The sequence below is a fragment of the Scomber scombrus genome, chromosome 1 (assembly GCF_963691925.1).
Source record: "Scomber scombrus chromosome 1, fScoSco1.1, whole genome shotgun sequence".
NCBI lineage: Eukaryota > Metazoa > Chordata > Actinopteri > Scombriformes > Scombridae > Scomber > Scomber scombrus.
The window spans coordinates 15,457,655-15,481,789 of NC_084970.1; the positions used below are offsets into that span (position 1 = coordinate 15,457,655).

Sequence of the window (24,135 nt, forward strand, 5' to 3'; positions counted from 1 at the left end):
ATCTTGAACGATGCTGTAAGAATCATTTTTGTCTAAATATGTAATTATGGTTTTAATACTCCACAACAACAAGCAAGATTGTATCTGTTTATGTGAGAGTGTGAGGAGGAAAGTTTGATTCAGCCTAAATGTGAGACTGTGTTTGTTTCTTGCAGCAATTACGTTCTCTCCAGTGGAAAGTGTGGAGGAATCTGAAATGTGTAGAGAGATGAATACAGAAAAATAATCTGCCATGGTGCATTAAGTGTGTTTGTGTGCCTGTGTTGTCTGCATAAAATCAGTGTAAAGGTTGTGTGTGTGTGTGTGTGTGTGTGTGTGTGTGTGTGTGTGTGTGTGTGTGTGTGTGTGTGTGTGTGTGTGTGTGTGCGCGCGCGCGCGCGCGCGCCTCACTACTGCTGCCCCCCAGGACACTATTTTAAAATTTGGGGTGCAGGAAACAAACTCATTATGATGGTCATATGAGCGTCAGATTCATTCACCATTCAAATGTTTGAAAAAATATATTGTAATGTTTTTTGCATGCCACACACCAATGTACCATGTTCAAATAATTGTAATCCATTCATTTGGGATAAAAACTACTGTTTCAGTTTCCAGCCTGAGGGTCACATTTAGACCACAGCAAACTTTTTTTTTCTTCTTTTTTTTGACAATTTCACATTCAAAATCATGCAAACACGTACACAACACTTGGCGTTCCGGATTATATAACAGTGTTTTCTTCTCAGTTATGTTGAACTTATTTTATAATCCAATCGAGTCAACAGTGGAGTCAAAGGTTCAGTCATGTGATCGCAGCCACAACATGGGTGACAAATTAAAGGAAACACTGGTACAGGTTTGAATATTTGACCCCTGCAGTGAGGGGATCTGGTGGATCTGTCATGCAATGGGGGGCATTTTGCTGGCATGGTTTGGGTTTAAGGAATATCTTTTGAAGAATGGTGTTCACCCCTTCAGTAGAGTTCAGAGATTGTAGAATCAATAACAAGGCGCACTGAAGCTCGTTGTGACAGCACGTTGTGGCCCATCATCTTACTGAGACACTTAATGTTGGTTCATTTGTCACCTGTCTAGCTACCCTGCTGCCTGCTGTCTATATGTTGATTGTATTGTCTTTGCTTGCTGTCTTGTTGTTTTTCTTTTATCTTGTGGTGTGGTAAGGATTATACTAGAGGACCTTCAGGCTTCATTGTGTTTTCATCCCCTGTGGTTTTAAGTGTATGTATTGACTGTATTGCACTGTTATATGCTTTTTAAATCATGAAATATATTCATTCATTCATTTGATCATTATCAGTGTTAAGGAAACACCTAACAGCTCATCTAACTGATATCTTGGGAAATGTGGCTTTGTTACAGCTACCAACTGAAACATGTTTTTTTTGTTATGTAAATAAATTATGTGTCCTATAGGCTCTTTCCTGACCTACAGTGAGTGTGGGGGCAGACAGACGACAAAAATAACGAAATAAGAAGAAAGAAAGAGGGGGAGAGAGAAACAGATAGAGTTGGTGAGTAAAACAAAGTATAAAAGGAAAGAGCAGTAAAGCAGAAGAAGAGAGGAGTTTAAAGGCAGATGAAGGGAAAAAAACAGACGGAGGGGAATAAACACATATGGAGACAGAGAAAGAGAGTATGAGAGGCAGAGTGACATGTGCATGGAGGATGAGTCTGAGAGGCCCTGAGTCCCACTTGACTCAGTCATGGGAATGATTTGATTATCACCACATGAACAGCTGTCTTATGTAACATACACACACACACACACACACACACACACACACACACAAAGAGAACTCAAAAATAATGAGGTGTCTGTGTTCGGGCCAAAAACCTACACAGAGTAGAGGCGGCCAGTAGCAACAGAGAGACACAGAGTGAAAGAGAGTCCATAACAAGAACCTCACGGTCAAGTTCAGTCGGGGCACCTTTTCTAAAACGTGATAATGCAAAAATAATTTAAAAAATCAAAAATGATATTCAGGATATAAAAATAAGAAAGTACTAATTGGCAAGGAGTTCTGTTGCTGTCATTCAGGATCATACACCTCTCAAAAAGTAGCGCCATCCTCAGAGGAGGATGGCGCTGTAAGGTTTTCATTCACCTTACTTCTATTTCTCAGAGTGACTCTAACATAATCCCACAAATGAATGACTGAATGTTCAAGCAAGCCAAAGCACCTGACGGCCTGCAGAAACACTGTGGGGTTCCAATTCACTATGCTGCCATTTGGGATACCTAGTGACCTTCCAGAGGCATTCACTGAATTTGCTGTGCTGACCATTAATCCCTCCAAGTGCACCATCGCCAAGACAGAGACTGAATTCTTTGGCTTTGTCATTAGCAACAGGGTACTTAAGCAAAAAGTAAATAAGATCTAGGAGACTGATCTCAGGTCCAGTTTGGTAATGACTGGATTTTACCACCATTAGTTGAGGTATCTGCTCTGCCTCACCCCTCCTTTTTTTTCTTGTATGTCCTCAATTTGTCTCTCTCTGTTTGTGTGCTCTAATAATTTATTTATTCATTTATTTGAGAAAAGTGCATATTAATGAACATTTTATTGCGTGTGTTTCATTGTATGTGTGTGCTGGATGTGGCCTTCCAGTTCCCTCTCCCGCCTGACCATCTTGTCTATATAACAAGCTACTGCAGTATTTAAACATAAGCGCTTCACTCCGCTCTTCACCAGATCATACATTCACCTACGTGGTTCAGTGCTTCGGCCAACTCCTACCATCCTTGCCTGAGTATTTTCTCATGTTGGTTTTTGGACATTAGTTTGTCTGTGCCTAAGGTTCTCGTCTTCCTGTTCTCCTGACTCGCCCATCTCACCATCATGTCTACAAGCTCCAGCTCTGGAACCTGCACATAGTCTGTCTGGCCTCTGCAGACAATCCTGGTCGGTCCCACTCTCCAGACGCTCCAGCCCATTCCTCAAACCATCTTCACAAAAAGTCTGCAATACTTTTTTAAACTGTGGAAACATTTCTGTGTCTGCTGTCCTTCTGTGTCTGTGTGTGTGCTTTTGGGTCCATAAATTATATTGACTGACTCTTCTCTCCCACTGTCTTCACAGAAATGACTGTATCAAGATGTCTCAACCGGCTCTAAAGAAAAGAAAAGCCTTTCATGACACCCAGCTGTCACTCAGTAAGAAACCTGTTTTGCATATGTCCAGATTTGGATAAATATTTACTTTTACAAACTTATGCAAATGAGAGAAGTCTGAACTCCTGCAAGGACCACAACCAGTATCCTTAAGTTTGCCAAGGATACTTGGTTACCCTAACTCTTACCCTTTGAACTGCAGCTACTGACACTACTAAATAGAGTATGAGAGTGTAGTATAAAATTGAGTATTCATATTTAGATAATATTATATACCCAAGACTAAATAGATAGAAAGCCAGGACTCCGAGAGAAAGGCGCAATTATAAACACATCTGCTATTTCAGCACCATGGACAGCGCCATGGATTTATCAATACACAGCACAGTTCGGCTATTGATATTTCAGAGTCAAGGCCAGGGCCATGGATTCTAACTCACTCAAACCTCACTCAGATAACAGATCAAGAGTCAGACAGACTAGACTAACATATTCAACTAAACAACCCCCCTGCCCCTGCATTGCCTCTGCTACAACGGGAGTCAGGTTAACTAGGGTGATGTAGTTGATCATTTTGCTAACAAAAGGGATGGCATCCCTCCATAAATCGCCTACTCACGTCTCAGATTCTACACCACCGCAGACTTCTTCATTTGGTAACATCATCGTCACTCACCCTCATTTTCACTTCAATTTTAACTTTTCAGTCGTTTACTTTTACAAACAGTAACACAGATTGATTTTGTTTTTATGTTATTGGTATTTTTTACATATGTTATTTTCTATATTATATTTAAATTATATAATTTTGTTTTGTCCACAGTAAGCTCTGTTATTTGATTGCATTCATTTTCTTTTCAATGTTCATTTTGAAATATGACTATTGATTTCAGACAGACTTCAAAAATTGTGCATTATCCTTTAAGGTCAAGTTAATAAGTGCTGATTTTTAGTTATTGTGTTTCATCCACCCCTTGTGCACATGTTCTCCCGTTTGTTCATGTAGTTTTGAGTTTTGTTGAGGTTAATTTAGGTCACTCAGATCTGTTACAGTTCTGTTCAGTTTTATTTTGAGCTCAGTTTTGTTGACCTACTTTCAGTTATTAATCTCCTTGCTTTGTTCTTTCTAATTTTGAGGGATAAGTAAAAATCCACATGTTCTAAATTCTGAAACCTGTATCCTATGTCTGCATGCTTGGTCACTAGCAGGCCCATTAATACCTACTGAGGATGTCACACACCACTGTACTTTGGGTATTTGTGGCTCTGTTTAACTATTTTTGACTGGCATGCATGTTTAAATTTATCAGTAAATATTCATGACTTTCATCCATAATGAAGCTGATGCTGCATTGTTCTGCTGATGGACTTGGACTTGGATTCTAGACTGCCCACGCTGACCAAAGGTTCACCCATCGGTCATGAATAATGAATCAAAATACCAATGGAGCAAAGACTGTATTGTGGTGCAGGCTCAGTGTGCACACACAGCATGTGAAACTCACAATTCCCTTGCTATTTCAGAGATGACTGACAACAATTCCTCACAGAGCACACTGCACAGAGTCAAGAGAGTTAATATTTTATCACTCTAAGTAGGAGGTGCAGAAATGGATGCATTATGGATGGTAAGTGGCTCATGTGTTGTGTATTCTTCTGTAGAACAAGGTTTGGATGTGTTTTTTTGTTTTTTTTAGTAATGATGATGATGAGGTGATCAATCATGGAGGAGTCAAGGAACATTTGTCTGTTTTCAAAGCATATTTTGACTTTCATATACAAGGTTTTCATGATTCTCTTCACTTTCATCTATACTATAATCTTCTCAAATATATGGGAGATGGGTGGACTACTACATTATTCTGATGTAGTCCCCTGTATCCATTTCAATACACTTTTATCATGCATTAATATGAGTTGGTTGATGCACCACTTTTGTCCAGACTGAGTACAGATATTCATGTTTCCCAGAGGATGAATCATTTTAGCATGTAGGTGAAAATGCTGACTTTAGCATTTCGCTGCAAACCCCACTGTGTCTGAGCATAGCCTTGCAGAGTGCAGCTGTTGTTTAAAGCACAAGACTGGGGATTTTCTGTCTTTTTCTTACTGTCAACAAATCTCTGCACATAGCCAAATCAACTATGAACTGATCCTACTTACAAGTGTTGTGTGTATCAAGAGCCTGATTCCATTGTGTCGTATACCTCCATTTTTGTCCAAAACCACACCTTAAAAACATGTCAACGAGCCACACTGCTGCACTGAGTTACATGTTCGTTCACCCTTGAAGAGTATGAGAGTGTGTCATATTAAGAAGTGTTTCTGATATTCTCTCCCCTTCATGTATGTAAATGCTGGTGGACAAAATATTAGAAACAGATAAGATGTAAAGAAGACAGAGATTAGATGATATGAAGATGATGAAGGTGAGGACATCAAGGGAAGTGAGGTGGCCCTGAAGTTAGTGAGGAAGAAAAAAAAAGAGAAATGTCTTTTTCATTTCTGTTTTATTCTGTGATGCATTACCCTGTTCTCAGTGTAGCAGTGAGAAAGAAAAATGATGTTATTCCTACCTTTGTCTTCTGCTGAAGGTCCAGAGAACAATAGAGAACAATCATGAAGGAATTATTGTTCTGTAATGTTCTCTCTCCAGTAATGTGCAGTCCGTAGGGGGGTTAAAATGTGCTGAGATTTCATATTGACTTAAGCACATTTGGAATCACAATTCTTTAGAGTAAAATCAAATGTTGCATTGCATGACTTTTAATGATGCATGTGTTTAGTTGTTGATGCAGTAATGTGTACATGAGTTAGGATATATAGGGGGAAGGGGCCACTGAGACTACATGTACAAGGGGGCCCACATTATTGTGGTAAACAGCTGAACACCTGGTTAAGTAAAACAAGAACAAACATGAAGGTGAAAAATGGATGCACATAAAGAAACAAAATTAATTAAAACAGATAATTGTAGTTAGCTGTTTCTAGCCATGCTAGCAACATTACCCTATGGTGTGTCTATCTTTCGACCAATTTGGTCCAAACTGAACAATATTGGACTGACTGTAGTGACATTTTGTTCAGAAATTTAATTCATGTTCCCCAGAGGATGAATCCTGATGACTGTGTTGATCCCCTGACTTTTCCACAAGCACCACCATTTGTGGTTTTGAGTGAAATGTCTTGAATTGATTGTCATGAATCTTTTGGGGCATTAATGTCCTCCTCAGCATGGATTTTAAAAACATACTCCCTAACTTTTCATATTGCACCATTTCAAATTTTAATTTGTCCAACAATCTGTTTCCAAACAAATACATGAAAAACTAATTATGTTCCCATCAACCTTAATTAAACTAAGATGTGTATGCACTTAACTCAAAACACCACTTTGCCCAAGTACAGTCTCAAAGGGCTACTTTTATATTGTTTAGCTCTACTGTAAAAGGCATAGCAGTCAGTTCATGATGCAGTTAGCTCTCATTATATTTAGACCTGACAATAGTGATAATGGCAGTACAGTGACTCTGCCTAAAAGCAAAGTTTTAGCATACACTTCCGAGGTTATTGCATACAGAGCATCCGGAAAGTATTCACACCCCTTCACTTCCCCCACATAAAAAAAGTATGTATGTATGAGATCCATGATGAAAACCTGCTCCAGAGCGATCAGGACAACGACCCTAAGCACACAGCCAAGAAAATGGAGGAGTGACTTCGGGACAAGTGTCCCGACAACTGACTCAAGAATTTCCTTGAGTAGCCCAGCCAAAGCCCTGACTTGAACCTGATTGAACATCTCTGGAAAGACTAGAAAATAGCTGTGCAGCGACGCTCCCCATCTAACCTGACAGAGCTTGAGAGGATCTGCAGAGAAGAATGGGAGAAATACCCCAAATACAGGTGTGCCAAGCTTGTAGCTTCATACCCAAGAAGACTTGAGGCTGTAATCGCTGCCAAGGGCGCCTCCAGAAAGTACTGAGCAAAAGGTGTGAATACTTATGTACATGCTATATTTCAGTTTTTTATTTTAACATAACAAAATGTGGGGAAAGTGAAGGGGTGTGAATACTTCCTGGATGCACTGTATACCTGTTATGAGTTGTGGCCCTGGACAACTCCATCAGCCCCCAACCAGAAGCAGGAGGAGGGTTTTTCACGGTTGTCCTATTGCACAATATGAGCACAAAAATAACCTGCCAGGATGACAGGTTTGCTGATAAAAGTTTCATAAACGTTATCTGATATAAAGTTATTTTTAGAAAATTCTCGATTCAGCTCTAAAGCATCGTTCACTCAGTCTCATAAAACCTTCACAGGAGCAAACACAGTTCCTGTAAGTTTTTGATGATGCATCATCAACAACAACAACAGCAGGTAGAGTATATAATCATCCATCGATGTGCATGAACATGCATGAAGGTGAATTCCCCGAGCTGAATGAATTCCTCATCATCTTAACAATACTCTGTCTCTCCTTTTCTCCACCATTGCTGCTCTTCCCAAAAACCGTTAATATTTATTAAAATTGTATATGTTATCAATTCACATAACGAGAACATGTGATTTTCAGAAATTTCACATTAATATTATTCACATGTAGACACGTAACTATTTATTTTTTTATAAATGCAATATTTCACATTTGAATTCTAAATATTCATATGTGAGTAAAAGGGATTTTTTTCAAGGCATTATGTTTGGTTTTCTGTCACTCAGTCCCTCCCTCTCTCCTCTTATACTCTCCCTCTCTTCTCCTTTAACTCTCTCTCTCTCTCTCCTTCTGCTGAATGCTCTGCATGCACGCAGGGAGAGAAACCGAAACAAGCAGCCAATCTGCATTTACTGCATGTGTGCGACTGTGTGTGTGTGTGACTGTGTGTGTTGTTAAACTACTGTACATGTGTGACAGAGAGAGAAACGGATGCAACCATTTGGCAGAGAGAGAAGAGAGTCGACTTGTCAGGGTATCTTATGTCACATTTCTGCCCTGAGGCCTGACCTCTCTGTCTGGAAAATAACCTGGAAAAACTAAAATGGAATATCGGAGAAACACACTCTGGAAAACACTGAGAGCAACACCCCTCCTCCTGCTGCTGCTACATCAAACAGAGACGAACTGAAGGGAAAAAGAGAGAATGACTGAAAATTTTAATTTGTGTCTTCTTACCACTGAAAAGAAAGTTAAGAGGAGAGGAAGGCTTGTATATGTGGGCCTATCTGACAACTGGAGGAGGACACAGAAGATTTATACATTATACTGTTTTCTCTTTTTTCTTTGAGGGAAAGGCAAAGAGCAGAGAGGAGATAATAGGAGAGGACTGGAGAGAAAAGGGGAGGAGAGAGTAGAGTGCAGGGAGTTGAGGAGTTCAGAACGGAGAAGTCTAGAGGAGAGGACCAGAGCTGAGAGAGAGGAGAGGAGAGGAGAGGAGAGGAGAGGAGAGGAGAGGAGAGAAGAGGAGGAAGGAGAGGAGAAGAAGAGAGGAGAGGAGATAAGAGTTGGGGAAAGGAGAGGAGTGAAGAGGAGAGGACAGGAGGAAACTCTTCAAATGGGATTTTGGCATCATTGACATGTAAGTTAGTGTGTTGAGAATTTCATATTATGATGCTGCTGCTATTTAGTGTGCTGCTGCTCTTCTTTCTCATCTTGCTGACCCCCCCCCCCCCCCCCCCTCTCTCTCTCTCCACACACGACTCTTTCTCCCTCTTGACTGTCTTGCTCTTATTCTCTCTGTCTCTCATGTTTCTAATTCTCTGTACACACTCTGTCTCTGTCTCTGCACTCTCTCTCTCTGCTGGTCACGTTAGATAGCAACGTTGCAGAGGGAAAGGCCAGTGTCACATTGCATTAGCATTACACACACACACACACACATAGAGGGAGAAATACGCTTAAAGTGTGATGAGTATGAGCATGATGTGTGTGTGTGAGTGGGTGCTGGCATACAGTGTAGGCTAAGCTGAAAGAAGCATAACCATATATTCTTCTTAGCCACATGGAGAAAAACAAAGAGCTATTGTGCCACATAAGAGTTTGGCTAGACTGCACTGACACAGAGAGAAGGAAAAAGAAGGAGAAAAAAGAAAGAAAGCATCTTACAGTAACTGTTGGCATGTTGCATTTAGACTTTGGTCATAGAGCACAAAACAGGATGACATATGCACAAAATAATTAATAGTTTTGGGAAATAAACATACTTGCTTTTTTGACAATAGTGAGATGATCATGTTTTTGTATGGATTAAGCAAACAAGAAACAATGTGTTTATTACTGAGTGTTAGTGCTGCCTGGCAGATTTTGTCCCCTTTGTAAAGATCCAGACTAGCAGTTCCCCTTTGTTTCCAGTATTTGTGCTAAGCTAAGCTAACTGACTTTTGGCTCTAGCCACATATACAGATATAACATGCAAAAACATCAGTTCGGTTGTTGCTTGCTGGAGTATTTCTTGACTGTCTGTCACTAGTTGCTAGACTCTCAGCAAAGATGCATGGAAGTCACTGGTCCCAGTCAAGAATTAGTCCTATACATAACCCTTATTTGAAGGCAATTTGATGGTTTTATGCCGCTTTTTTATTTTATAAAAACAACGAAAGGTAACATGTTAACTGCTGAGCTGTAAAGGTGCTGGTAGGCGGTTATGAACAGAGTTTGGCAAGTTGTTTCACCCTGTTTCCAGTGTTTGTGCTAAGCTAAGCTAACCCACTGCTGTCTCTAGCTACAAATGTATCATACTCAGATGAGAGTGGTATTAGTCTTTGAATTATGAGAATTAAGAAAATGTACCAAATTTTTTGAACTATTCCTTTATTTATGATAGACAGTGTAGTTGGATAGTTTAAATAAATCTATAGCTAGATTTAGATAGATAGATAGATAGATAGATAGATAGATAGATAGATAGATAGATAGATAGATAGATAGATAGATAGATAGATAGATAGATAGATAGATAGATAGATAGATAGAGCAGAATGAACAACGATACATTTCCTCTCATGCATGCTTGTGTTGTCTAGACTGTTGGACAGACTGTCATTGCTGCAGGCCGAGTGTCACATATTAGCATAAATGTTCAGCTGCCTGATACATTTTGGCGCAATTTTACACGACATACACCTGTGATGGACGTCTGTTTTTTTTATTGTCATGTGCTCTCTGCTGGCACTCTTTCGTAAATGTTGTATGGACACATGAAACAAAAGAACCAAAGCTGTCTTTATAATTTATGGTGTTTAAAACAACAAAGTGTGACTTCTGAAATGCTAAATGAAAAAGCGTGCTATGAATACACCAAACTATGAATTATTTATGATAGCCTGTGATGACATGACTTTTGCTGTAACAAACAATAACCCAAATTGTCAAATCCAAAAGACAGAAGTGGAGAGAGCAAGCCAGAGAGAGGAAAAGAGAAGGGCAGTCACGTCCTGCAGCATTTATACACAACATCACAAAATGACCCTGACAGCCAGTGAATTTAGAATTGCTCCGAGGTTGTATTGTTTGTGTTATGTTGCACTGCAGTGTCATGTGATTTGTTGCTTTGTAGCTTCCTCTTGCACTTGCTATGGTGATGCTTTCGCTTTTTGACTGTTTTGTTAGTTTTGTAACATAATTACATGCGCCTGAGGTTTGTTTTTAATGAACACAATGAGGAGGAGACAAATCTTTACTGGGTGTAGAAATATATCAGAAAAAATCATAATCAAAATCATTTGTCCCTCGGTGTGATCTCAGTTTTTACAAACAGGTGAAGAGTGCTGCGCTGTCTGTTTCTGAGTGTTTACAGCTGAAATCCTCCTAAAATAAATAGGCCAGTTTGATCTTCTTTGAGAGCATCATCCATTTTTTATCTGTTCAGGTTCAACTTCTGCTTGGCCAAACTCCATGTCTTTACAGCTTCAAAACATGAGAGTACAACAAACACATTTTGGCATTATTACACTCCTCACAATTTCTATGATATGATAATAACATTTATAGAAAATGTTTGAAATTAAATCTGGTCTATCTTCATCGTTAAGTCATTAAGCCAAGGATCAATAAAGAGTTTAATAGGTAAAAGACTCATTAACAGCTGGTGAGTACAGGTTCACATGTAATGAGCTGTGGTGAATGATGTCAGCTGGGTAAATCATAATTGACACATTCATGAAATTAAGAATTTAAAAAACAACAACAGAGAAATATAACAAATGCGTGTGTCCTTTTAACCCTGCTCCACTCTGGGTTCTTGATTAACACAATCAGTCACATCTGCAGTGTTTAAATGTATTTGAAAGAAGAGATCCCAAACTTTTAGATTAAATCATTATGAAACATAGTGAAGAATGAAGGTAATAAGTTTTATGTAAGGCTTGCACTTTATGGTGTAATTAGAGAGTCAGGCTTCAAGCACTGTTCAGATTTAATGCAACACTCAATATGTGTTTGATTAAGTATAATTTTACAGAGAAAGAGAATAAAAGAGGATAAAAGTAACTTAGGACTGTTTCATTTATCTTTAAGGTGGGGACTGCTTGAAGCAGACTGTAAATATTTGCAGAATTTGAATGCTGGTGAATCCAATAAGTGATGAGAATATAAATCCAGATTTTATCTGTGACTATCACACAACTTTGTAACCATACTGAGTGATAGTTGCATTATCTGCAGTCAGAGAAATGAGTGTTAACTAGGTGGATGGTAGCTGATAGAGACAGGTTTATAATATAGTTCAGTCACGCAAACACATAAGTGTATTTATCCACTTTAAGTATGATCACCCTCGATGGGAAAACACAAAGCCTCCACGGTTAAAAATGTTTAAATAATACATCATTTTGTAAAATGTATATCATATATATTATAAATATTACAAAATGATATATTAAATATTATTGTTATACATTTTGTTCATGGTTTTACACTTTTAAGATAGTACTACACTTAACTGTAAGTTTCCTGCTATCACTTGACATAGTGTGTAAATCTGAGAACATGGAGCAACAAACAATCTATAATTTAGGTCAGTGGTTCCCACAATTTTGGCTTATGACCTTCTAAAGCAGCTCATGCAAAGAGGGATTTTTACTTTCTCAGTTGGTTTAACTTGAATATCTTTTAGAAGCCTGAAGAGGTTGTTTGTTGAATGGTTTGTGGGTCTCTGTTCACTCTGCAGGTGGATCATTAGTGTAACCTGGAACACCTGAGGGCCTTGGTGGGTTTCCCAGGTTATTCAAGCCTGACTGCAGCCAACAGTGTGCTCTCTGACACTTGGCTGCTGTGCTGCTGCAGTTCTGCTCTCTCCTACAGGCGCCTCTTTGGATTTGGTTATGGGCTAGTTCCTTGTTTTTGCTTTCATGCACCCTAAAACAAATACACACACACTCCTGATACCACTAATTTCCACAGCCAATACATTAAATAATTAAGTCTCTTTATTTGGGTTAAAAAAAGTTAAAATCAATCTTCTGTTGAAAATCTCATAGTCATTGTTTTATGTAGCTTTTATTTTCTTTCTTTCCTAATGTGTTGACAAGTTGTGACGCCTCTGATTTATTAAGGGTCCTGACTTGCAAGTTGGGGACCATTAATCTACAGATTTTTTTTCCCATTCACGCTCAACTCACCAAAACTTACTGTATTGAAAAATGTAACCTCTTGTAAATTAGAGCTGAATGACACATTTAGGCAACGTCTCGTCTCAAGATAAAAACATGATGAGACCTTTTCAGTCCCTGAGGCTGTGAAGCCCTTTGACTGAGCCAATCAAGTTAGAAAGGCGAAAGGAAGGCAGACACAGTGGAGTCACCTCCCTTTTTTCTGCTTCCCTGCACATCTTATTGTGTCTCTCTAAATCCTCATCTCCTGTAGCTGTCAGACTGTACAACCAGCACTGCTACCAGTAAACCTCAACCCCCCACCGCCAACCTGGAAAATTGGACACACTGCACTTTTAATGTCCAATACCTTGCAATATTAGTATTTCATGTATACTACTAATTTCAATCGTGTGCAATATACATATAATATACAAATATATAATTCACTTTAATCTGTGCATTAAGAATATCACCTCTGGTATATTATCACTCAATACCATTATTGTAAATAATGTCACGATTATTTTTATTATATATTTTTATACTATTATTGTTCTTATTGTTTTTGTACTTATTATTATTGTTCTTTATTCTTTTTCTTATTGCTTCTCTTATATTCTATTTTACTGTCCACTTGCTGCTGTAATAATGCAAATTTCCCCATTGTGGGACTAATAAAGGAATATCCTATCTGTCATGATGAAGGATCTCCGGAGATCTTCTCCAGAACTTGAGCTCCATTAGCGTGATTGGTCTGAGATGCCCCACTTCCTCTCTGTGATCTTCAATATCTCTCTACCATCAGTTAGTCTCAACCTGTCAGGGTATTTATGAAATATATATATATATATATATATATATATATATATATATATATATATATATATATATATATATATATATATATATATATACCAGAGCCATCAAATAACACACACACACACACACACACACACACACACACACACACACACACACACACACTGAAGGTATAATCCTGAGTGACGTGGGGGAGTTTCAGAGGAGGTAATTGGGTGTGGGGCTACATGTCTAGACAATACTGTATAGAAATATTTGCCTCTATCTCTACATTTAACTTGGCTGTTGGAAACATGTGTCCCTGTAACAGCTTGCTTTGTTTTGGATGAATTTTGTGTGATTTTACCTCCATAAGGGTTATTTTACAGATATTGGACATTAAAGGGTAGTTTCACAATTTTTTTAAACAATAGTCTGAGCTAGTCAAATAGTGAAGATCATCCCTAGTAACAGTCTTTCTAGTTAACAAAAAAAAAAAAGATCTCTTTGCATCTCAGTGGAATGTGTTTTCCTGTTTAGCTACAATGAAGGGATTGAAAAATTGTGAACCTGTCATTGAAGACCTGTAAAACTAAACAGGCACCAACAGTTGTTTGAGAGTTGTTTCTTTTTTTTTAATCTCCTGATTATAGATGTGTCCTTTTCTGAGACTTTGCTCAGTCCTGGTCCAGTACAGTAACTGGTTTTTGACAGCAACATCATGTCTGTGTAACGTGTCTATGTGTTTGTGTCCACTTCCAGGATCAGTCACATCTTGATCCAAATCATATGATTGTTTTTGGCAGAAACATTAATGATGATTTGTTGCCACCTAGTGGTTGAATAAGAATCATTAATAATAAACTGATGACCAATTTATTTGAATGGTTTGTGGGTCTCTGTTCACTCTGCAGGTGGATCATTAGTGTACTTTCCCTTGAGTAGTTGTTTTTACTTCATTATTACGATTTTAGAGGAAAATTGCAGTAGTGTCAGTGTTTGGGAAGGCCTACTTTAAATTTGACTTTCCTTTCGGTAAATCCCTTATATTATACAATACAAAACAATGGCCACCCAATCCTGTGTACTTCTCACACATACTTCATGAATTTAAGTCTAAATGTCACATGGACATCTTACAGCGGGTTCTCACAGAGCAAGAATTTTAAAAGTGTTTAACAGGTGTGTGTCCCAGGTGTAGATAAGATTAGACACAACCAACTTTTCAGGCTTCCCCGTTTTAAAAGTGTTTTTGATGTAAGAATGAAAATATGTTCTGTATGTCAGTTCAACAGTGTGTGCACAGTCCATAGCAGGTATCCAGGCCTGCTATACTAACAAGTTTTAGTTTTTAATTTGCTCCACAGCTCACTTTACAATCTTGTTTCCCTTCAAGTTATCGAGGTAGCTTAGTGTAATTTTCCTCTGTACATATGTACGTGTGTGTGCTTGAGTGTCTGTGTGTGCGGTGTGTGTGTACTTGCTTTACCATTTTGTGTACTTGTGTGTGTACATGTCCTGTGTGATCTCGGCCTTGTAGATGTTTTTCCTGACAAACAGCTCAGGCATGTTTATAGTGTGTGTGTGTGTGTGTGTGTGTGTGTGTGTGTGTGTGTGTGTGTGTGTGTGTGTGTGTGTGTGTGTGTGTGTGTGTGTGTGTGTGTGTGTGTGTGTGTGTGTGTGTGTGTGTGTGTGTTTGTTATGGGGGGGTGTACAGATGAATGGGTAAGACTACAACATTTCCACAGTACTCTATAATCAACTCCAATGTGTCAAATGGAAGCTGAATAACATCCACTTATCTCCATACAAGACATATTTCAGTCACGGATAAACAGGAATCATTTGATATCTTTCCTTTTTTTATGAGAACATATTTCTTAACATTGCAGCAGCGTCTGGATCACTTTAACGAGCATGAATAATACTTAGTATAAGTGCTAAATTCCAGAGTTTCAAAAACCTGGAAATCTAAAGTAAAAGGAGTGTCTCCAGTATGCATTATTGTTGTTTTTCCAAATGGTAATGATTTGTCAATAAAAACGGTCACTAATGCATCTTCATCATTCTACCTCCCACCCTGCATTTATTCTTTCTGTCTCTTACCTCTGTCCTCTCTCTTCTGTGTTATATCTTATTCTCCTCTCACTCGCCACCCCTTAAACCTACAATCCTCTACAGCCGTGGACGGGACATGAAGTATGAACTCCACTAAGCTACAGTGACGCCTGCAGAAGAGCACAACTGGATGCTCAACTGGATGTGAAATCATGAGCACTCCAACGACAGGAAGCCCAGATATGGAGGTGAAGGTGGTCTCCCAGGAGATGGCATTGCTTAGCAACATACTGGCAGCTTATACCTTCATTGCAGGTACGACGTTTTCAATCTTCAAATCACTCTCACAGCCCAACAAGAATATTGGTCTTCGATTTAAAGTGATCTTTGTTAAAAGCATTTCTCATGTGTATATGGACCTGATATTTGCCACTGATTATTAATTCAGTGCCTTGCATGGTATCTCGCAGCTATTTTTTGGAGAGTGAGAATTGAAATTTGAATTGCAACTAAAACAAACCATCAAATTATCTCGGAAAAATATTTTATCCTGAGCTGTTTGTATTTTCATCTGGAAAACTAAGGTGTAGATTAAAAGCAGACTTGTTTACTTGGAAAAAACAGGGGTAAAAAAGGCAGTAGTGGATCTGAGACAGGCAGGCAGGAGGTGAACAAGGAGCAGGAGGCAGACAGGTGGGTGCAAGAGCTCAAATGTTATCTGTCAGATAAACAAAAATATAACCAAGAGCTTGTTGAAGAACAAGTGTGCAGGAGTGAGTTTAGACAAGTGGACAGGTGAGAGATGGCGGGATCTGAAACAACACAACATGAGAACAAACAAACAGAACAACACAGAGACTGAAATGCTGGAAACAGCAGAGGAAGAAATGAAAGTGGGAACAGGAGAGGAAAGACTGTCTCTCGTTCCTGGCAGCAGTTAACATAAATAACTGTGTTAAGTAATCTAATTTATTGCAAACTTTTGATGATTTTTTCATTATCTGGTTTCTTTTTCTGTCTCTTTCTCAGACCAACCCGAGAGGACAGCGCTGGTGTTCCTGGGTGGTGTGTGTGTTGGCCTTCTTGTCACACTCTGTGCCATCGTCTTCCAGATACACTGTCGAGCAGACTGTCACTACGGCAACAGTAAGCATCATCGCCAGCGCCACAGGAACAAACATCACCGTAGTCGTCATAGCTGTCCCCATCAGCAGCCCATTGACAGTAATCCAGACAGCATGGCTGTTGTTGCATCTGGAGGAACGGGGCCTGCAGGGGACAGCGAATCCGAGGACTGGGATGATACGTGTGACCTGTCTGCACGGAGGCGCAGGCGCTTCGAGAGAGCTCTGCTGCATGCCAGCATGTTCACATCAGCTGAGGGTATCACTCTCTCTCTCTCTCTCTCTCTCTCTCTCTCTCTCTCTCTCACACACACACACACCATACACACAAACACGCACACAAATATATACTATAGAGAGACTCATGACACACATGATCCACATTAACAGGAGATAGAGCACTAAAATATTGAATGTCTCATGCAGTGCAGGAGTGGCACTGGGGCGAAATTACATTTACATACATAAAGTCAATCCTCACGTTCAACTGCTTTCCACTGAACACAAAAGAAGTGGAAACAGTTTTTGTTTTGGTTTGTGATTTGAGTGATGTACTCCTTTAAAGAATCTGTCACTCTATCAAATGCCATCAGTGTCCCCTTTTATTGCTATGATCTTTAAAAAAAAAAAAAAAAAAAAAAAAAAAAACAATAAGTAGGGCTGCAACTAACAATTATTTTCATTATCAATTAATGTGCTGATTATTTTCTTGATTGATAAATTATGTAGTCTATAAAATGTTAAGATTTCCCAGAACCAAATGTGACGTCTTCAAATGTCTTGTTTTGTCTGACCAACAGTCCAAAACCCAAAGATATTCACTTTAGAATTACATAAAGCAGAAAAAGCAAAAAATCCTCATATCTCAGAGGCTGGAATCAGCACGTTTAGCATTTTTGCTTCATAAAATCAATAATCAATAGTCAATACTCACAGATTACTTTTTTAATAAACTAATTGATTGATCGACTAATTGTTGCAGCTGTAGAAAACAGTAGACAAACTATTATTAAATATTTCAAATTTCAAATTGTGCATCAAATAAAACAAGTAAGGAATTCTTCCTAAAAAATGCAGAGATGACACAGACTGATCAGACATGGCTTTTTAACTAGAACATGCATTTGAACAAACTGGTGTCTAAACTCAGAGCTGTAACCACGTACAGTTTAAATGTCCATGTTTTCTCATACAGCCCACTACATGTGTCGGTTTACACTAACTCAGTGCTCTCTGTTGATCTGTCTGAGCACAACTTTCACACACACACACACACACACACACACACACACACACACACACACACACACACACACACACACACACACACACACACACACACACACACACACAAACACTCATACTTAAAAATAGAAAGGCCTTTCAGTCATGATCTGCTGGAATATGATGGATATGTGAATGGACAATGTAGAAGGATATTTTAATCTGTGTGTGTGTGTGTGTGTGTGTGTGTGTGTGTGTGTGTGTGTGTGTGTGTGTGTGTGTGTGTGTGTGTGTGTGTGTGTGTGTGTGTGTGTGTGTGTCATCAGAGCTGGACCGAGCCCAGCGCCTGGAAGAGCGGGAAAGGATTCTCAGAGAAATCTGGATGAATGGACAACCAGACATCAGCACAGTCACACAAAGCCTCAACAGATATTACTGACACATGGACAAACAGATACAGACAAAGGGAGGACCTTTAGACAGACAGAAAGATGGATGGAAGATGAATAAGTGGAAAAACATTGTATGAAACTAACATAAATCATCAGACAGAAAAGTTACACTGACCAAAGAGACTCTTACAGATCAAACTATTACTGCCAGAACTGCCATTAGCAATTCCCTTCACTGTATAAACAACAAGGAAAACATGAGTTGTGTTGGCTTAATCCTTTGATAAAAGATCACACTGTCCATGTTTGGAAGAACTCCTTGAAAACCCAACAAGTGAAGACACAGTGGACCTACAGAGGACTGCTGTAATGATCTGTTCAGAGGACTCGAGTTTACACACACCATACTTGGAGATGAAAATCTTGTGAAATGTAACTTGTGGTAAATTTGGAGCTACTGTACAAAGGTTTTTATAACTTTTCATCCACACATTTGTAACAGGTGCTTTACAGAAACATTGAGCTAGTATAAAGAAGGAGTGGGTGCTGTGTAGCAGTTCATATGCCTCCCACTGATGTGCACATTCAAATCTTGGTCAAAATGTGTTGTTGCGTTTTTCTCATTGACTGAAGATTTTTAAAAAAGAGAGAACATTAAGAGAGTGAAATGAGTCAGACATTAGCTCCATGCTAGGATGGATTTACACATACATACTGGTGCTTCTACTGTTGTCTTTTTTGCATCCCCAAAATGAACTGAATGCATCCTAAGGAAACATGACTGTTGTAGTTATGACATAAAGGAAAACCTAACAGGCCTGTTGGTTTCACCTGTAGACTGGGTTGTGTTATCAGCTGTGTGTTGCACATTAAGACAGCAGTTCATCTTGTTTAAGAGGATCATGTTGCTTTTTTTTATTAGACTCTTTTGTTAATGAGCTGGAGAAAGTAATACATTTTCATTCCATAATTTTAAGAAAATTGTTTTCTGTACATATTATTGAATAAATTCCCTTATTAAAATCACAATGGCAGTGGCTCTTGGTGGTGCTGTGGTAACGTGTAAGTCCTCCTGTATGTGTGTGTGTGTGTGTGTGTGTGTGTGTGTGTGTGTGTGTATGTGTGTGTGTGTGTGTGTGTGTGTGTGTGTGTGTGTGTGTGTGTGTGTGTGTGTGTGTGTGTGTGTGTGTGTGTGTGTGTGTGTGTGTGTGTGTGTGTGTGTGTGTGTGTGTGTGGATAAGTCCTTTGGTTTTAGAGAATGCAGTCCTCTCTAGATAAGGGCACGGGGCACAGACAGATGGAGTCTATAACTAGTTGGATCCTTTATGCACATGTTTAGCACATACTTTACCATACAGTAGTGTGTAGCTTCTGTAAAGGGCTGTGTAGCATAATGACCCAGTGAAGAACCTAGATGGACGCACTACCTGAGATGAACTTAACTTACGGGGTGGTCCGACATGTTTCCAAGATAGGGATAGGGAATGATGGAGTGAGCTCATTGTGCCCTTATGTCCAACAGGGTACGAAGAGGGTTGAGCAAATAATTAAGTACCTCACAATTGTGCTAAAGTAATTCAGTAGATGGACTTAGTTTTTTTTTTTTAAACATTTATTTATTATGGATTTTGTTCATTTTACAAACAAACATAACAATACAAAACAGCACAATAGCACACAATAAGGCACATTATAAAGAAGCAACATAAACAGAAAATATATAAATATGTTATAAAGCGTAGATATAGCATATGGTTTGTACTCATACAAATTCCACACTACAATCGTAAAAAAATACATTGTATATACTTCAAAATAAAGACAGGACAAAAACAAAACTAAAACTAAAACTAAAAAGACCAGAAATTACAATTATAATATAAACAACTTAGTCCTATTTGTCATCCATCCAACCATCTACATCCATATTATTATTCTCAAGAAAATTATAGAAAATATTCCATATTCTCCAAAACTTGTCAAGTTTGTTCTTTGTTGAGTAGCTTATCCTCTCTAAAGCAAAATAAAAGGTCATTCCCCTAAACCATTGTGCTGTGGTACAAGGTGTGTCTGATTTCCAAGAGCAAGCAATACATTGTTTGGCTTCTAAGAAACAAATGTCCAACAACGACTTTACTCTTTGGGTGGTAATGAAGCCCTCTGGGTAGAGATTTAATATGCATAATTTAGGATCAAGAGGAACTTCCTCACCAATGATTTGGCTAGCCAGATCTAATACTCTCCTCCAAAATGATAGTATCTGTGGACATTCCCAGATACAATGGAATAAGGTGCCTTTTTGGTCTTTACATTTGAGGCAAGTGTCAGGTATATTGGGATTAAAGCGGTGCAGTTTAGCTGGAGTTATATACAATCTAGTTAGCCATTTATACTGCAGTAGTTTTGAATTTGTATTGATAGATTGGGTCTGGCCCCTGAGACATGCATATGACCATTCTTCCTCTGTTAAATCATCCTCTGTTAAGTCCAAGTCTGTTCTCCACGCTTGTAGTAAGCGTTCAGATGACTCTTTAGACTTCCTCACAAACAGCTTATATAACAGTGAAATTTGGCCCTTGGCATGTAAAAAAGCCAAAGTGTAGTCTTCCAGGGAAGATAGGGGAGGAGGTTTCATACTATTGCTAAGTTTGGAGAGGATGAAGCTCCGTAATTGCAAATATTTTAAAAAGTGCTTCGTAGGAATCCCATATTTTGACTTAAGCTCTTCAAATGACATAAGAACTAAGTTATCATTGTAGAGGTCAGCTATTTTGGCTATACCCTTAGAAGCCCAGATTTTGAACCCAGAATCCGCTCTACCAGGTATGAAGTCATCACTTCCAAAAATTGGAGAAAATTGATATAGTTTATTAGTTTCTCCCAGATATGCAAGAGCGTTGTGCCAAACCGTTAGAGAATTTTTGAGAAAGGGGTTACTAGTATGTTTAATTAGTTTTTGTTTGTTTGCAGAGTGTATATAAAGGTTTAAAGGAATGTTAACTAAGTGAGATTCTATCAATACCCAGGCTGGAGGAAGATTTCTCTCAAAATAAAACATTGCTGCTCTAATTTGAGCTGCCCAGTAATACCATTCTAGATTAGGAAGTTGTAGCCCACCTCTATCATATGGCAAGTATAATAGGGAAATACTGAGCCTGGGGCGCTTGTTATTCCAAATAAAGTTTGAGAAAAGCTTTTTAAGTAAATTAAGGAGTGCAGGAGGGGGAGCAAGTGGAATAGACTGAAACAAGTACAAATATTTAGGTAGAATAGACATTTTCAAAACATTTATTCGCCCAATCATAGAGATTGGTAAATTTGTCCATCTATTTATAAGGTGAGTAAGCTTATCTGTTAAGGAATTGTAGTTATTAGGCACAATTTCGTCAATGCTAGGGGCTATCTTCACACCTAGGTAAGAGAAACCCTTCAGGGATATCATAAATGGAGTGTGTATTGGAGGGTGTAGTCTTTCCCTTTCATTCAGAAACAATATTTCCGATTTGGAGTAATTGATTTTATAACCTGCAAAGCTACCAAAGTAATTTATTAAATCAAGTAAAGAAGGTAAAGTCTGTTTTAAATTGGAGCAAAACAAAATTACATCATCCGCATACAAGGCTATACGATGTTCCATATCCCCTATAGTTATGCCTTTGAAATTAACACTCTTCCTAATTGCCATGGCAAGAGGCTCAATTGCCAAGGTAAACAACAATGGAGACAGGGGGCAACCCTGTCTTGTGCCTCTATACAAGATGGACTTAGTTACTTTTCGACCACTGGAACATGGATGTTGTGCTGGGTTGTTAATATTATTAGCTGGTGTAAATGTTCCATGTTCTTTTGGTAGGACTTATCAAACATCTCAGTTTCACTCTGACAAATAGTGTGCAATAAGTTCAACGTCCAATTTTGCCCCTTCACTACCCAGAAGCTACAGGTCACTAATGTGAATTGGCAAAAATGAGAACTCTCTGCTCCTCCCACCCATGAACACACTCAGATGTGTTCATTAAACACTAAACAAACCAAGCCAGGGTCTCTACAGTGATGGACAAAAATCTGGGCAAACTATCTATGCACCATACCATGTCTGTATCATCTGTGACAGTTTTAATTATTGTGGAGTCAGGCTCCCCCTGCTGTCCATAATGTTCCTCTGCCCCTCAACCTTCTACTCTTCAGACCAGATCATTTTCATACAAGACGAGAGTAATAAATGATAAATGGAAAAAAGAGCACAATTAAGACCGAATGAAAACATTCATTTGTGACCTGCTTCATCATTTTGAGTCACTTTGACCCAGAAACTAATTTTATTTGTACATTTAATAATCACATTTTTTTATTTTCTATATAGTCTATATGTCTGTAAAGAGGAAAGTCTCAAAGATATGTCATATTCAGCTATTTTTCACATGGATTAAAACAAATTTAATACGACTCAAGTCAAAATTAACATAATATTTTTTGGTCTTAAAACCCCTTAGATATAGCCTATACATGCTTCACACTTCACACGTGTTAGTCACTAAACATAAAACTAAGCCATCCTAAATGCAGTTTGTGTCATGAATAAAGAGGATGCTAGTATGCTAATAGCTAAATGTTAGTAAAGCTAATCGCAAATTAGCCACCATACTAGGTTACCTCTGTGTCCAGAAAGTAAACTCACCTGGTGTATGCTGTTTTAAGCCAAATGCCAAAGGAATATGTTGCTACAGATAGTTTCACTTCTTATTTTAGCAGACATACCAACCTGCAAAAACTCCTTTCAGGGAGACCGGGGATCTACTAAGCAGTAACGCAGAGCAATCAGGACGCTTTACGCTCACACGCGCTGCATTGATAGTCGCACAAACCCACGCGCGCAGTCACTCTCTAGCGCGCACTCTTGCTCGCTCCAGATTCCGGGAGATTGGATCTCATTTACGGGCGTCATGGAGCTGCTAATGCTATTAATATGCGGGAGACTCCCTGAACTTCTGGGAGAGTAGGGATGTATGTTTTAGTGACTAATGTGTGTTTTGCATTTAATATAAGTTACAGTGAGAGATAGTTTGTATTGTGTATTAAACTTAGAGCACAGTAACATTACTCTTTATTATTGTGCTCAGATGGTTGTCTTGTGGTAGTTAGTCTGTGGGAGCTAGTTGCTAACTTTGCACTTGCTAGCCTCAAATCACCTTCTTATCTGATACTCTCTTGTTAACTTTGAGGAAGACTTGTTCCCTTGTTCCCTGTCGTTATTCAAGATTCAAGATTCCTTTTATTGTCATTCAGCACAGCATCAAAGATGCAAAGCAGAATGACATTTCAAGCATGGTTCTGTTAGAAACACAGATCAAATAAATTGAAATAGAAAGAAAACTGAATAAGAGAGGAACTGGAGATGAAATGACAGCTGCTGACCCCATGGCATGTGATTCGTGGGTTAATGATGCTGGGACGCAAGTCGGGACTTGATCACCCCAGCTGGGTCACCTGGGTGAGGGTTTATGATATTGTCAGACCCGAAACACCTGATGACCCCAGGATACGTCACTGAAGATGCGTCCCAGTGCACCCTCTGTTAACATCACAAACATCAGTGACATCAGTGACATTAGTGACATCACAAACATCACTGATATCACAACCACCACTGACATCATTGACAGATATCAGACCAATCACAGGAATCACAGACTGTGATCGATCTGTTCTGTGATCTGTCAGATATGTCCTTTGATTGGTGTGATCTGTCCTATGATTGGTCTGATCTGTTCTGTGATTAGTCTGATATGATATTACTAACATCAGTGACAACATTGACATCACTGCCAGATATGTG

At 38.8% G+C, this 24,135-nt stretch overlaps 2 protein-coding genes across 2 annotated transcripts in view; one reads left to right on the plus strand and one right to left on the minus strand.

The window, feature by feature from the left end:
* Positions 1-2,460: 2,460 nt before the first annotated feature.
* Positions 2,461-24,135, minus strand: part of smyd2a (SET and MYND domain containing 2a) — a 146,318-nt gene continuing 124,643 nt past the window's right edge. The window contains exon 13 of the mRNA XM_062421598.1: positions 2,461-2,471. The gene's annotated coding sequence lies outside the window, so the exon portion shown is untranslated. The remainder of the gene's footprint in view (positions 2,472-24,135) is intronic.
* eva1a (eva-1 homolog A (C. elegans)) lies at positions 15,772-18,346 on the plus strand. The gene is made up of 3 exons (XM_062421013.1): positions 15,772-15,874; positions 16,589-16,942; positions 18,234-18,346. Exons 1-3 carry the CDS (start codon positions 15,772-15,774, stop codon positions 18,344-18,346), a joined length of 570 nt encoding a protein of 189 aa, XP_062276997.1.